At 56.8% G+C, this 15,349-nt stretch overlaps 4 protein-coding genes across 4 annotated transcripts; 3 read left to right on the top strand and 1 right to left on the bottom strand.

The window, feature by feature from the left end:
- Nucleotides 1-736: 736 nt before the first annotated feature.
- Nucleotides 737-2,505, top strand: F5144DRAFT_608276 (uncharacterized protein; the record flags this gene model as incomplete). The annotated part of the gene is made up of 5 exons (XM_066791587.1): nt 737-1,051; nt 1,108-1,656; nt 1,731-1,947; nt 1,999-2,029; nt 2,078-2,505. 5 exons carry the CDS (start codon nt 737-739, stop codon nt 2,469-2,471), a joined length of 1,506 nt encoding a protein of 501 aa, XP_066648570.1. The 3' UTR covers nt 2,472-2,505.
- A 513-nt stretch (nt 2,506-3,018) lies between these two features.
- Nucleotides 3,019-6,879, bottom strand: F5144DRAFT_608275 (DNA mismatch repair protein MSH3). The gene is made up of 2 exons (XM_066791586.1): nt 5,858-6,879; nt 3,019-5,804 (listed from the first exon to the last, which is right to left on the bottom strand). The coding sequence occupies exons 1-2, from the start codon at nt 6,702-6,704 to the stop codon at nt 3,190-3,192; spliced, it is 3,462 nt and encodes a 1,153-aa protein (XP_066648569.1). The 5' UTR covers nt 6,705-6,879; the 3' UTR covers nt 3,019-3,189.
- Nucleotides 6,880-8,560: 1,681 nt separating this feature from the next.
- F5144DRAFT_39727 (uncharacterized protein) lies at nt 8,561-10,307 on the top strand. The gene has a single exon (XM_066784776.1). It carries the CDS (start codon nt 9,039-9,041, stop codon nt 9,924-9,926), a length of 888 nt encoding a protein of 295 aa, XP_066648568.1. The 5' UTR covers nt 8,561-9,038; the 3' UTR covers nt 9,927-10,307.
- Nucleotides 10,120-12,382, top strand: F5144DRAFT_39661 (general substrate transporter). The gene is made up of 4 exons (XM_066784769.1): nt 10,120-10,478; nt 10,554-10,679; nt 10,756-11,854; nt 11,922-12,382. Exons 1-4 carry the CDS (start codon nt 10,312-10,314, stop codon nt 12,090-12,092), a joined length of 1,563 nt encoding a protein of 520 aa, XP_066648567.1. The 5' UTR covers nt 10,120-10,311; the 3' UTR covers nt 12,093-12,382.
- Nucleotides 12,383-15,349: the final 2,967 nt, after the last annotated feature.

The raw sequence follows: 15,349 nt of genomic DNA, 5'->3' as shown, positions 1-15,349 counted from the left end.
AATAAGTCAAACAGAATCACATTTTCACACGTTGCTCTGCAATTCCAACAGTTCACACGGCCCTCAGCCGTTCCTTCCCTCACACGTTGTATTCCACTATTCTCAGGCACCAACCTCTCAAATACACCCAGTCTGCCCACCTGCCACCGTTCGTTCCTTCCACCACATCCCTCAAAGTGACGTTCACGGCAATTACAAGTGCTGTGGTCGCTTCCAATTTTTGCCCTAGTCACGCGCCATCGTCCTTTCCTCTGACGCGTCTTCTCTGGCCTAGCTTTTCTCCCAGGTTTCTGTTTGAGCTGCGACTGCATTACCATCAGTCCTCTCTCCCTCGGCACCCAGGGTTCAGATCTTGGGGCCAATACAGAATCCTGCCAGTCTCGCGATATTTGTTGCATTTCAGATCACACCAATTCATCGTCTTGCCAGGCTCACAAGTTTGAGGAGTCCTTGTTAGACACCCATCCCATCCACCGCTCCTTACTTACATCACAGAACCACCCATCGCATTCCCATATCTCCCATGTTGGAATTCTAGGTCTCTCCTGCCTCCAAGACTGACATCACCTTGTGATCTCAACCTGGTTCTCCACTGGACTCCATCCCGTCATCTTCAATTATCCTGCGGTTGGCCCTGCCAACACAGCCGCCTCCATCTGTGAGTTACACCCAGACCGGGCCTGGCCGCTAATACCTGCATTGGCAGCACGGGATGAATGCTGACTTTCAGAAGATCATGGCTGCGGTTGCACCCATGGACTTGGTTGTGAGGAGCGACCCTAACTCCATCCCTCTTCGATGCTCCCTCTGCCCCAAGAAGCCCAGCTTTTCAGACCTCTCTCATCTTCTCACCCACATTTCATCAAAGAGCCACCTCGCCCATCGCTTCAAAGCCGAACTGAAAGCACGCGACGACAGGGTAGCCCTAGATGAGGTTCGGCAGTATGACAACTGGTGCGAGCAGTATGGAATCAACGCTCTTCTTGCGGAACGGATGGCTGCAAAGGAGCAAAAGAAAACAGGCAGAAGAGGAAGACAATCAATTGCAGCTGTAAGTCCCACCACCGCAAGAGACCCAGAAACTGTGGGGCTCACATCGGGCAATAGAGCACCAAGTCCGATGCCACGACAAACATCGACCAAGACCTAGTCAAGCCGGACCCTGACGAATACATCGACTCTCTGGCCGCCGCGGGCCACTGGGCCGCGTTACCTAGCCATTTCCAGGATGCCCATCACGGCCATTTTGACAGCCCTAGCTATCCAACACCGTTCCTGAAGCGTTCTCGGTCCGATCATTCCGTCCCCAGCACCCCGGAGAACGACACGCGTGGCAAGTACTATCGGAGGTGGCCATCGGAGACTGAAACCGCGGACAGTGTCCCTGTTTCCGACCTTCCGTCGGAGAGCACCGAGTTTGACGACGAAAATGACGCCAGCAAGCTGAAGGGGGTGAGGTACCCAGGCATGGGCCTATTCGACTCGGCAGACGAGATCCAGAAGAGGATGCGCAACCAACGGAAGGATGACTCTGTTTTGAAACAGATGGAGGAGACATCATCAGGGATTGTTCCCAATGAGTTTATATGGGCAGAGGACGGCGAGTTCCAGCGTGTTCGCGATATCTATGCCAGCCCTTCGATTGAGGGAAGCCCGGTGAGTAATTCCAAAGATACATAACGCCGTGCCACCTCCGGTTGAGGGCTCAGCTGACGCCCATCACTTTCTAGGACCGCAAGTTTGAGGACTGTGATGTCCCAAAGCCGAAGAGGGGCCGCCGTTCAGCTGCAACTGCAGCATCAGGGGCGGCACGCACGCGGACTTCGACCAGACTTACTCGACAAGCGGCATCCCGGAACCGGCGCACTCGGCACGATGACAATGTCGAACTCTCCGGTTCCGTTGACAATTATGACATCTTCCGTGACCCGCCGAAACCCAGTGCCGGTAAGGGGACACACCGCTGAGGGTACTGCAATCGACGCTAATTGTTTGCAGCACAAGTCGAGAGCTCACCCAGGGACTCTGGGTAAGTCCTGCCTTTTAGTGGTGATTTCTCCCTTCTCACCGGTTGTAGCTTTGAACTTCGCCGCCGCCCCGCCCTTCAGTCCCTGAACTCGAACCTCTCGCTAGCGTCAGCAGCGCAAAAGTCCGCCAAATCCGTGTCTTACGTTTCTGCTCAGGAGACCAGCACGCCCTTATTTACGTCTCAGCCTCCCTCTTCCAATACCAATTATTTCCAGCAGCAGACCATGGGGGCTGGCACGTTCAACCCGCTATGCGTACAGGGCAGAGGGGGTTATTACAACCCCTACGGCTTCCCAAGCTTCGGCAGCGAGGCTAAGCCGTCGACGACCAACTTTCAAGCAATCAATGCCATGAGCTTGGGCAACATGGGATATAATGCCTTTGGCGGACCCTTTGCTCCAGACTCGGCTCACGGGGGCGTTGACCAAGACTTTGACCTGTGATTCGGAAAGAGGCTCACTGGGTCTTCCTTCACAATTGAGATGTGCCATGTTTACATCTCACTGTGTGTGTAACATTACGGAAACAAAAGTTGCTACATGGCTCGGGAGTGGTTGAGCCGATACGACTCAAGTGCAATTGTCTCTTTCCTGGTGGAAGGGGGGCGCTTCCGGTACAATATTGGACGCAGTCGGTTAGGTTGTTGACCGCTGCGTGGAAGGGGTTTGAAAGACAAGGCGGCGAGGGATATGGCCCTAGGAAGCAGATCTTTTTTGATTCGTTATCCCCATCTTCTACATATTCGCATGGCGCGCAAGGACTCGGGACCGCATCATTAATTGGTCGTATTTAGCACGGGACCTTGGTCGATAACTGGCTACAGAGTTAATCACATATCTTGACTTTGCCCTGATACAAAGGCTTGACTGCGCCGTGATCTTGAATGGTCCAGCAAGGCAGTGAAGATGGGATTCTGACACAGTACACATTCACCAGCCGCTCCAGGCTTGATGACAGAGACCGCTAAGGTGGCATCCACGAGAAATAACCCATGAATCTTCTTCATAGAATTGGGCCATACCATCTGATAATATTATTACTCCTTATGTAGCTGGCCAGACCAAGATGTGCTAACACACACATACACATTCCATACAGACAAACATTGCTCAGACCATCCGCCCATCCACCACCACTCTGCTACAAACAACAACACCCTGCCTACAACTGCTCAATACTCGCCACCAAATGCTCCAGCTGATCCTCCCCATCGTCACCGCCACCGCCACCGTTATCACCCCCTCCAGCAACAACATCCTCCAGCAGCCGCACCGCCCCGCGCAGCCGCCGCGCCTTGACGCCCTCCTCCATCTCGCGCGACTTGCGCGCCGCCACGTCCAGCACCCGCCGCGGGATCCGCGCCAGCCGCGCCACGTTGAGCCCGTACGACCGGTGCGCGACCCCGTCCGCCACCTCGTACAGGAACGTGATCTCCTCGTCGGCGTCGGCGGCAGCATCAGCATCAGCGCCCTCGTCGTGCCGCCCCGTGGCCTCGAAGCGCATATGCACGCAGCGCACGGCGCCGGCGAGCCCCTCGGCGACGCGGGCGAGGTTCTGATAGTGGGTGATGAAGAGGGTCAGGCAGCGGGTCTCGCGGGCGACGTGGGCGAGGACGGCGTGGGCAATGGCGGCGCCGTCGTGGGTGGAGGTGCCGCGGCCGAGCTCGTCGAGCACGACGAGCGAGCGGGACGTCGCGCCGCGCAGGATGGCTGCCGTTTCCGACACCTCCACCATGAAGGTGCTCTCGCCCGCGAACAGGTTGTCGCGCGCCCCCATGCGCGTGTAGATGGCGTCGGTCAGCGTCAGCGACATGGCCTCGGCGGGTACGTACGAGCCGATCTGGGCTAGGAGAACTAGCAGCGCCACGGCGCGGACGTAGCTGGATTTGCCGCCCATGTTGGGCCCCGTGATGAGCTGGGCGAGTGGGGAGGGCGAGGCGAGGGAGGTGGTGAAGGGGATGTAGCCGTCGGGGAGGGTGTGTTCGGCGATGGGGTGGCGGCCGGACGTGATGGAGATGGTGGGCGGGGTCGCAGTGGGGAGGAAGGTTGGTTTGCTATAGCCCGGCAGGGAGGCGACTTGGGCGAGAGAGAGGAGGCAGTCGAGGGTGGCTAGCGAGGCGACGGCGTCGCGGAGCGGCTGGTACTCGGAGGCGATGGATTTGAGAAGGTCTGTGAAGGCATTGTCGCAGGCCGCGGCGAGGGCTTCCTTGTGCTGGTCCCGCTCGTTCATCAGGCGCATGACTTCGGGGGTATGAAAGCGGGATAGCTTTTTGGTGCCACTGATCTTGGCCCACGAGGCGGGTACGTGCTTCAGGTCCGTGTTGGGGACCTCAATCAGATATTCAATGCCAGACACGGTGATATAGGTAACGGGGGTCTTCTTGGACAACTTCGCGGCGGCGTCCTTCCGGTGGACATCCAAATCCGCCTCGACGGCAGCAATACCCAGCTTGTGATTGGTGATATCGTCCGTCTCCTCATCGTCGCGGAAGAATGTGTACTTGTCGTCCTTCCTCGCGGCTTCGGGGTTGATTTTATCGAGGTATGCGCTCACGATTGTCCCTATTCCCGGCAGAGCGCAGATTGCTTCGACGATCAGGGATGAGGTGAAGCCCGTGTCTTCCGGCGTTTTCACTCTAGAAAACTCGATAGAAATCCTTTGGAGGGTTTGTAGGGTCGAGAGGAGTTCCGGGCGGGTGCATTTTCCGTAGTAGATGCGGATTAAGCTCCGTTCCAGGTCGGCCTTGATCGAGTTAAGCACGCCCCCTAGCCTGTCAACTTTGAAGTTGGATTGGTGTTCGAGTAGCTCCTCGACAGCGGTGACTCGCTCCTGCAGCCGTTCTCGATCCAGCAGCGGACGACCGATCCATTTCCTCAGTAGCCTCCGGCCAGGGCGGGTTCGTGTCTTGTCCAGTGCCCACAATAGGCTTCCCTTTTCGGACTGGTCTGTTGCGTTCCTGTAGACCTCCAGACTCTCCAAAGTAGTACCGTTGATCAACATGTGTTGTCGCGTGGTGAACGATTGGAAGTACTTGGTCAGGTCGAAGATGTGTTCCAAGCCATATTCGGTCAAATGGGTGATCATGGCCGACAGGCATACCGTCACGGACTCGGGCAGCTTCAAAACTTTGTCGAGCAGAGATGCTGATCGCTCGTCATTGCCTTTGACCTTGCCAGCATAAAACTGGGTAACATGCGAGCTGGCTTCGGCGGCCATCGTCTTGCTCTTTGGCACCCTCTCCACACGGCTTCTGTCGCCAAAGACGTTGGTGCTACTGCCGGCGAGATGCTGAACCAGCTTGTTGGTGGCCTTCGATAGCTCCCCTACTACAAGAAGCTCGCACGGGGAGATGTGTAGCAGACGCGTCTCGATTTCACGCCTCATAAAGCCATCTTCAAAATCGTCGTAGATGATGTCGCCTGTTGCAGGCTGCACCGCCATGATGCCAATATGGACGTTTTCATCCGTCCCCAGGCCCTTGACCGGGGACTCGGTCAGGCAGAGCAAGTAGCCCCCCGCGGAAGCGCCAGCACCTTCTCCCGGTTGGTCAAGCTCCCCTGTCTCATCGATGTAGGTCCCTTTAGTGTATATATTCGTGAGTTTCCGGACGAATGGTGCATTTCGGTTATCGCCAGCTTTCTTCAGCGCAGCCGTTTCCAGCTGACGAACGACACCAACTTTATGCCCTGCGGCAACAAGACGTTTCACATGGACGCTCAACCGATGGACGGGTATGCTGGCGGAGGCAAAGCGGTCGATATGGGCTTCTGATGGGTCTTTCCAGTCGTCAGCAGGCACCCAAGAGGGTCAAAGAATTGGAAAAACGTACGTTCATCGTATCTGAATTTTCCGGGAATGCAGACGATGCTGAGTTCTTTGGCCGCAATTCGGGCGTCCTCGCCAAAGAACCTGAACTTGTAGCCGACCTCAACCACCAAAACGGTATCCATATGCTTCCTCTTGATATCGAGAAACTGAATCTCCATGGGCGTGAGCTTGCCAGTCTTGGCGCCCTTCTTCTTGGTTTTCGATGTTGGAGGCGTTTCGTCCTCCTCAGCGTCGCCGCCTTCTTCTTCACCCTCTCCATCCAAGCCAGCGCCTTCACTCTGGCCAAGGAGCTCGCGTCTCCTCAGCGAGGCCAAGCTATCCGGGTGGCCCAGCTTCTTGACGAACTTTCTATGCAACTCCTCTTTCTTCCGCCTCGTCGCCGCGTCCTCGTCCTCATTGAGCCCAGACGGATCCGAGGCCGAGCGGTCTGCATCGTAAACGTACCGCTCAGTCCGGGACGATGAGCTTGGAGGTTCGGGGATAGGAGTGCGGCTTGTTGATGCCTTCACGGGTGGGTTGGAAACTTCTTCGGAGTCATCCTCGCTCACGACCGACTTTGCACGCTTTGCTGCGCGACTGGACCTCCCGTTTCCATTGCCATTGTTGTCTTGCAAAGGCCGTTTCCGGGTGGACTCTAGAATCGACAAAGTCATCGGCGAAGACTCGTCCTTCCCCTTCCCCTTCCCGATGATCTTTTGGGTGTTTTCTTCCTCGGTCTCGTCCTTGTTTCTGTTCGTGGCCGAGCCTCCCCCGGGAGAGCTTGCGTGCTTCTTGCTTGATCCATTGGCAGTGAAAAAGCTAGTCAGCGATGCCTGCTTCTTCACAGGAGCTCGAGAGGGTCCCGCCATGGCTTTGTGGTGGATGTGCGAGGTTGGTGTGTCGATGCTGCGCGCGGTGCTTCAGACGCGACCCACTCGCTGCTCAGCTCCTGCGTTGGGATCCCCAAATTTTGGAGACGCGCAGTGAGCGCGTCTCCTGATTGAGTGGTTGCATGCGATGGCACGTGATATGCCCCAATGCCAAGTCCCACTTTGTCCCCATTTTTTGAGGAAGGATTTCTCCTCTTTTCCCATGGGGTTTGTTGCAGGTCACGAAGTCTGGACTCTGGAAAATTCTGGAGATTCCGGGGCGGATACAGACGAGATGGATCAATCTTGTCAATGCAGTCGATCACCCTCTGTTGGCCCACGACCAAAAAAATAAAATAACAGCCGCTGCCTGTCGGCTCTTCGGGGCGCATCTCGCGAAGGCCAATCCTTCGGGATTTTCGAAGGGAGACATGCTTTTCAGCTCATCGACGCCTCTTGTGATTTCTCTTCCGACAGGATGCTGTTCCGTCCACAAAGGCGGAGCCCAAAAGACCATGGCTACACCAAGACAACCCTACCGTGGTATGGTCCGTATGGAGTGCACTAGCAGAGTCGCACGCAGGACCTGGCGAGACCTCCGTCCCGCCCTGAGGCCCCGCAATCATGTGCTAACAGCATCCTTGCAATATTGCCTGCCTGTACAATGCAACACAACTTCCCGGTTGAGACGCCCAAAGGCTCACCAGAACCAGAGAGGCTTCATCGTCGTTGGCGCCGTCCTGGGCGAGCTCCATCTTTCGGATCCGGGGACGTGGCAAGCGCCCTTCAGGACCTTTCGAGAACCAACAGAGAGTGACCGCCATCCACACTCGCGTGGAAAGTCGGCCGACGATGCGGAGCAGGGTCATGACGATGGGGGCTAACTACACAGTACCTAAGAAGTTTGACACTTGTTGGTGCTTCACGATTCTTCCCGCTCGTAAGTTGAGTCGCGGCCCGATGAGGGGAGACGCGCCAATGACTGTGCCGTTGCGCTTTCCGTTGTTGCAGCATCGAAAGTGCTCACTCATTCACTCATTCAAACTGCCAATGCATTGCACTCACTGCACGCTGTGTGTGGGCACTGCAGCATGGCTACCTAGATATTTTGAGAAAGGGCGATAGACACACCTTCCAAATTCCAGCATCATGCCTGCCGTGCTATCCTTCTCGGTTCACGGCTCAACCTCTCCTTCCCGCATCCTTCGAACTCCAATTTTTCCTTCCATGCGTCAAACTGTGGGCTGCCTGACAGCGTCAAAGCCCCGATGTTCGGGGACCGATCTGATCTTACCCAAGATTTGTCCCCAAAACATTCAGCCGCAGCCCTATTATCCCGGGTTACCAGCCGTGCCCAGAAATCAAACACGGTCATGAGGGAGGGAAGGGTCCAAAATCCAGACCCGTCGCCGTCAGCTTGGCGGAAGAGAGAAGAAAAGAAAACACCACGAGATCAGGCGTCGCCTCGGCAGAACGCGGCTGGCCAGATCCACCGATGCGGCCCCGATATGTTCCAAATCAGCCAACATGTCCCGATTGAGGCCCTGGAGATGCCCGAGTGTCAGCTCAAGCCCAGCAGCCCATGTTGAAAAGCTCGGTCCAGCTCGCTTCATCCTTGCACTTTCAACAGCCGACATTTTTAGGCTAAATCTACGCCAAGGCGGGTAATGCGATGGCCACAAACCTTCGCAGCAAAGACCTTCACTGGCACCACTGGCTTCGTCTGTGAGAGGCTTGAACAAGAGGAGCCGCATGCAGGGAACGGGAACCTGCGAAACTCAGGTTAGCGTGGTCGCTTCCCCCCGAGCACGCCCCGGGATTGGCTAGCGCAACGTCCCTGCTCCCCTTCTCGAAGCCTGGCGAACGAGCGAACCCGCCAGTCACCGTCGTCGCCCAGCCCCCGGACCGGCCCCACGCTAAACCGGCTGGCACTCGCGAGAGCGGGACAAGGGCTCGACGGCGAGCAACTGGGAGCCCCGGATTTACGGGGAAAGTTTCCTACCACCCAATCACAATCCCGTCACCGCGAGTCTCATCCACTTCGCCCACGCTTTCTCCCCATCGGTTCACAGGTCGACGAGCGTTTCAACGGCGCATGTGGCGTCCTTTTGGCACCCTTCTCGAGTCCTTCGACACGCCGGCTGACCGGTCATCCCCGTCCCTGGTTTTTGGCTGATTTCCTCGACCCTCGATGCTTGGCCTCCCCATCATCGACGGGCCCCCATCTTTCCGAACGCCTGGTCTGATGCCTTCTGTTGGTGTTTCCAGCCGCCGGGTCATGCCCAGTAGCGCCATGTTCGCCTGGTGCTCTGGTGTGTGGGTGCTCATATCGATATGCATGCCATCATGCAACTCCGAGGTACCTCATCTACTTGCCACGGCAAACGGCACCCACCCCTGATACTTCCCTGGCCAGCGTCCAGAGACACCCCACCACGGTGGATAACTGGACAACTGGGCCCAAACACCAATGCCTTTCATGTGCCATGCTCCGGGCTCAAGCAAGCGCGAGCAGGGCATTCCACTGTGATCGGACACTCCGTAGTCCTACTCACCGCCGCTGCTCCTAGGACTCGAGATCGGGAATCCCTTCAACGGTTTAAACAAGCGCGCCACTTTGATCAATGCATGCAGAATGCCCATATCGGTCCGCTTCCACCGTCAGCGCATTTGTTGGCTCCCAGTGGCTGCGGGATGCTCTGCTCTCATTTGTTCAGGACTCTCGCTTGTCCTGCCGAACCAGCAAACCCACGCAAAACCGGTCCGAACGCCCCTTCCGGGGTGTCCCTCGTGGCCAAGGCTAGCCAAGTCTCGGCAGGGAAAATGCTGTGGGAGTCCCGCAGATGGGGTGAACTGGGGGGCCGGTGCGGGGACGCAAAAGTTGGGGAAGGTTTGTTGGAGAGATCTGGTGATCCCCATGGGGGCCAGCTCGCTAGAGACGACATTCGCCTCCGCGCCCTCTGCGCCCACTCCGAGAGGTCTGGAACGCTGGGACGGCTGACACTGAGGAGCTCTGAACAAGACGTACTTTTTGGCCACGCTCATTGCTGCGTCAATGGCACCGGCGAGGCCGCCGGCGTCTCGTTCTCTCATATCAGCATGGTGCTCTTGGGGACGGACCACGATCCTCGAGGAGCCTGGCTTGTCAATCTGCTGCCGCACCGCTCCGTCCCGGCCTTGCAATTCATGGGTGGGCACTGGGCATGGAGTGTACTAGCGTAGTGTACATGTACATACATACGCGACACTGTACATGCTGAGGACCCAGCTATTTACAGAAGTGGATATCCCGTAGCGTGGTGCCTCACGGAGGTGCAGAGATTGGTTAAGCTTCGCTGCAGTCGGTCTAGTCCCCCCCTTCTTGCCCCATCACCCTGGTCATCTCCCCAGCCGCTTGCACGGTCCGGTTGTCCGCCTGGCGGCCCTTCCCCAGACCCCAGAGTTGCTGCGCGTGCCCTCACGTCTTTATAAACCTAGCATCCCTCCGCCGATCAGATGCTCCCCTCCTTCTTGCCTCTTCGTCACGGGTCCAAGGAGACGGGTCAACTTCATCGCCAATACCTCACCCGACAGCCACCGAAACACCATACCCGGCAAGCTTGACAAGATGGGTATCTTCAACAAAAAGAAGCCCGGCGCTGATGCGCTCGCCGCCGCTCAGGAGGAGGCTCCCGAGTTCGAGAGGGTCCAATGGACCAAGGATCCCGGCCTCCGCAAGCTCTATTTCTATGCCTTCGTCTTGTGTATTGCGTCGGCGACCACTGGTTACGATGGGTGAGTTGGTCCCGCGCCGGGACGGGGGAGCTAGGGTTGCAGTGCGCTGACTGGGACTTCTTTTTCGGCCTACAGTATGTTCTTCGGTTCGGTCCAGAACTTCGAAACCTGGAAGGCGTACTTCAACAACCCGCAGGGCTCTATGCTCGGCCTGCTTGGTGCCCTCTACCAGATTGGTAGCTTGGTTTCCATTCCTCTCGTGTAAGTGGTAGATTTGGATTTGGGTTCTGGAGCGAGCGTCTTGCAACGGGGTAACTGACTCTTGTGCCCTACTCAGCCCCATCATGGCCGATCGTGTTGGCCGTAAGCTCCCCATCGCCATCGGTTGCGTGATCATGGTTGTTGGCGCCGTTCTCCAGGCGTGCTGCCAGAACTTGGGTACCTTCATGGGCGGCCGTGCGCTCCTCGGTTTCGGCAACTCGCTTGCCCAGATCTGCTCCCCCATGCTTCTCACCGAGATTGCCCACCCCCAGCACCGTGGTCGCCTCACCACCGTCTACAACTGCCTCTGGAACGTCGGCGCCCTGATCGTTGCCTGGATCTCGTTCGGCACCAACTTCATTTCGACCGACTGGTCGTGGCGTATTCCGGCCTTGCTCCAGGCCGTTCCCTCCGTCATCCAGTTGGCCTTCATCTTCTGGGTGCCTGAGTCGCCTCGTTACCTGATGGCCAAGGACAAGCACGACAAGGCTCTCCAGATGCTCGCCAAGTACCACGCCAACGGTGACGAGAACAACGCCACCGTCCAGTTCGAGTACCGCGAGATCAAGGAGACGCTCCGCCTCGAGTTCGAGTTTTCCAAGTCCAGCAGCTACGCGGACTTCTTCAAGACCAAGGGCAACCGTTACCGCTTCTTCGTTCTCATCTCTCTTGGCATCTTCTCGCAGTGGTCGGGTAACGCCATTATCTCCAACTACTCCAGCAAGCTGTACGACAGTGCTGGTATCACCAACGCGACCCAGAAGCTCGGTCTCTCGGCTGGTCAGATGTGTCTCGCCCTCGTCATTTCCATCACCATGGCTCTGCTCGTCGACAAGGTCGGTCGTCGGCCCATGTTCCTCGCCGCCACCGGCGGCATGTTCGGCACCTTCATCTTCTGGACCCTCACCTCTGGCCTCTACGACGAGCGCCAAGCTCCTGGCGCCAACTACGGCATGATCTTCTTCATCTGGGTCCACGGCGTCTTCTACTCGCTCGCGTGGTCTGGTCTGCTCGTCGGTTATGCCATTGAGATCCTGCCCTACAAGCTCCGTGCCAAGGGTCTCATGATCATGAACTTGACTGTCCAGTGCGCCCTGACCCTCAACACCTACGCCAACCCTCTTGCCTTCGACCACTTCGAGGGCCACACCTGGAAGCTCTACCTCATCTACACTGTAAGTCCTATTTCCAAGACACGCATTGACCTTCGGGGGCGTTGGCTAACTCTTACTCTCTCCGCAGTGCTGGCTGTTCCTCGAACTCTCATTCGTCTGGAAGATGTACATCGAGACCAAGGGCCCCACCCTCGAAGAGCTCGTCAAGATCATCGATGGCGACCAGGCCGCTGTCGCCCACGTCGACATCCACCAGGTCGAGAAGGAGACGCACATCAGCGAGGAGAAGTCTGTCTAAAGGATTGGCTTTTAATATCTCGGTGTTGGTTGGTCCCTTTATGTCGACGAGTTGGCTTGGTTGTTTGGCTTGATCGCGGGTCGTGCGATGTGTTTAAAAATTCCCCCAATATGTTCTTTTATTTAGGTATATTCTTGTTACCCAAGCGAAAGACTCGTCTTCTGACTACAAGAACCACAAACCCACCCTTCCTGTTTGCATCCCGTGTGACTTCGTTGGTGATCTTCTGCTTACAGCGAGGGCCTGGGAACAATCATGCCGGCGCTGCCTGGTGCTTACCGGCCGCCTCCTAAATTCGGAGCAAGCGACGGAGCCGTCTGAGATTTCGCCGGGCAAGTTTGGGACCTACGGAACCCCTGGTCAAGTCTTCGCTTGGGATTGATTGCGGGTGCGAAACCGTCCGGTACTCGCCGTGTGTTAATTTCTCGGGTTACATGGCGGGATGTTCTTTAATTTGTGAAGAGATACCCTGGCATGCCGCTTTTTCGGTCTCGGAACACGCTAAAAAAACGCGCGGCGCTGGTGAAAAGTGACGGTGACAGTGACAGTGACACAGACAGTGACCACCCTTGGCTTGAACATGAACAGGGCCCGTCCCATCCTTACTAGCGTGTTTCTATTGCTGCTCGTGGTGGGTGATCGATCCCCGAGAACGGCAAAAGTCACGAAAAAGGTACGTACCAAAATACAAGGTTACAAACAAAAGTTACCCGGCGCGAACACCACCAAGCTTTTGAATTTATCCAAGGTGTGGTGTCCGCGGCGCTGGGTCCGGGACCGGGCCTTGCTGATGACCCTCTCTTTTCCTTCATCCTGGCTAAAAACCCACTGGGGCCTGACTGATGACTGCGCCGGGACTGCGCAGCAAATTCGGGGTACCCGCGCGTGGAGAGACTCCACCGTCCCCCGGGCCCGTGTGTGTGTGTGTGTGTGGTGTCTTCGTGCCTTTGGCGTGGTGTAGATCGACTGACGATTGTCTGGGGGGTGCTTCGCGATCGCCGTCCTTCTGGACGGATGGAAGGATGGATAGGGTGAAGATCGAAGACCCCCCCTCAAGCCCCCTCACCCCTGATTCGGATAGACGCCCGTTTTGGAAACTGTCTTGCTCGACGTGGACTTTCAGGTTGGATGTACATGTACATACACTACATACGTATCGGTCCCGTCCCGTAGCTTGGAAGGAGTACGCTTGCGTCGGCTAGAGGGGATGTCGTTCTTGCGGGGGCGTGTCCGGGCCCGGGTGGCGGGATGTAAGGCGGATTTGTTGTTTGCAGAGGGAGGGCAACAGATTGATCGCTAACTTGTTGGACCGTTTGTTTGCTGCGCCAAGTCTACCAAGCAGTGGTGTCCATTGAGTGCGTCTGAAAGATTTGTCACGTCCCAACTCGAAGGTCTATCTATCCGCCTACAAAGTACCTATGCGCGTCTCGTTCTTGGATGCTTGGCTCGTATCGCGTCCCGTGTTGGGGTGCTCGATGGGGCCACCCGCGGCCAACGAACGCTGTAACGAGAGCGAGAGGAGGAATGGAGCTTTGCGGACCATCAGGCCAGAAGGTCTGGAAGCCTTCCAACGTTCAGCTGAGACGGCATGGGTGGCAAACAACCTCGCTTGGGATACTCCTCGGTGGTCAGGCGATGCTCGCGAGAGAGGAGTTCGAGAGGAGATGGTGCCCCATTTCCTCTCCACCACACGCCTTTCTTCCAGCGGCAAAATACCACAGATCCGCCTTGCCGCTTGGCCCGGCCACTCACCACTGAGCAACGCGCGGCTGGCTCCGTCGATAACGGCCGACTATCTGTTGGTCCGGGTTTGGGTATTCGAGGACGACAGGTACTATGCGAGTACATGCGACGTGCTTCCCCAATAGTCGGGTGGGTGTATGTCGTATCCTGTACCTTGGCAGGAACCTCACCTCGCTCCTGGGTCATGCTCCAATATTTCCTGCTCGCCGTTGGCGCTGAAATCCTCCGGACGGCTGGAATGTCTCGATTCAGCATGGGGGTGTTGCGCAACCGTCTGGCTGCATGAGACGCATGGGTGTAAGCATGTCACCATGGACAGCAGCCCAACACCATCGCACCGAACAACACCAGAACACACCAAGCCAAACCAGACCACTATACGGTAGCAATCATGATCCACAGTAATACCGAGTCCACGTCCACCAGCTCCGGTTCCGCGCTCTTCCCGTGAGGAACATCATTATTCTTCCTCAATATATACTGCGTCTTTTTTCGCGCGCCATACAATGAGCAGCGGGAGCAGGAACGCACAATCAATCCTGCAAGGCACTCTACTCACATCTCGCAGCTGCATCATGCTCAAAATTGCCTCCGAATGACGACCCGACCCTCGCTCGGCGGCCCAACGATAGACCCAACCGCAGACCAACCGCAGACCACATTTCTCGCTAACGCCTCGGTTTGTTGGGGGGCCGGGGAAAAAGACAGGCCGGCCGGGAAGTGCAAGCGGCATGTATGCGGGCGGGAACAGGAACAAGAGACAAATGGCAACCGGAGGCGGGATGTAGGGGCGGAATTAGCCGGGTATATCTCTCAGCTCGCCGTCCTTGCACCTTCAAAGCGAGGGTGTGGGAGGCGAGATGACGATAGGTCTTTCGGGACGGATGTGAGATAACCCTGAATCAAGTCAGGTAAGAGTGAGCATGGACATCGCAGCTCATTATGCCAGTGGCCATTAGTTGCAGACGTAAAGCCCGTTGTATTGCAGTGCGAGTTGAATGGCGTGTGAGCGACACCGGCGATAACCAATCCGGGAAACAGCTGGAAGTCGTAAATCTGTCTGCAGTCGTTGCCGCCTCAACCTCCTTAGCCCCTTAGCCCCTTAACCCCTTTCCAACGCTGTCTCGCCCGCTGGTTCCTGAACACGCCAACCACCCCTAATACAACTTCGTACAACTGTACAGAGCCTCCAAAACCCGTAGAAACCGGCGCAAGGGCAGGCTTGTCCATGAACGAGAAGTGTCGGACCGATCGTTCGCCGATGCCGCATGCAAGCCCCGTATATTATTAAGGCGTCGGCGGTGGTTGGTGTTTGGCCTGCCTCGCGTGATGCCGTTTTCACGTTTTCCTCAACGGGATCCGCAACCCCCTGAAGGCCTAGCCTCTGTTGTTCCCTTGAAGGTTGACGACGTAAAACCCACATCTAATATGGCTGCTCAGGGCTCCGTCGCTGTTTACACCCTCGCATTGCAACAAGACGTTATTGTTCGAGACGGATACGTCATCTACGGGGA

The sequence above is a fragment of the Chaetomium tenue genome (assembly GCF_020726465.1).
Source record: "Chaetomium tenue strain MPI-SDFR-AT-0079 chromosome Unknown F5144scaffold_1, whole genome shotgun sequence".
Taxonomy (NCBI): domain Eukaryota; kingdom Fungi; phylum Ascomycota; class Sordariomycetes; order Sordariales; family Chaetomiaceae; genus Chaetomium; species Chaetomium tenue.
This window is presented reverse-complemented; position numbering and strand designations above follow the sequence as displayed.

Bases quoted from the DNA above. Each gene is read 5' to 3' on its own strand.
- F5144DRAFT_608275 (XM_066791586.1), bottom strand. From the start codon at position 6,704: ATGGCGGGACCCTCTCGAGCTCCTGTGAAGAAGCAGGCATCGCTGACT. The intron at 5,805-5,857 runs GTACGTTTTTCC...ACGACTGGAAAG, and splicing joins AAAATTCAGATACGATGAAC to ACCCATCAGAAGCCCATATC.
- F5144DRAFT_39727 (XM_066784776.1), top strand. From the start codon at position 9,039: ATGCATGCCATCATGCAACTCCGAGGTACCTCATCTACTTGCCACGGC.
- F5144DRAFT_39661 (XM_066784769.1), top strand. From the start codon at position 10,312: ATGGGTATCTTCAACAAAAAGAAGCCCGGCGCTGATGCGCTCGCCGCC. The intron at 10,479-10,553 runs GTGAGTTGGTCC...TTCGGCCTACAG, and splicing joins GCGACCACTGGTTACGATGG to TATGTTCTTCGGTTCGGTCC. The intron at 11,855-11,921 runs GTAAGTCCTATT...CTCTCTCCGCAG, and splicing joins AGCTCTACCTCATCTACACT to TGCTGGCTGTTCCTCGAACT.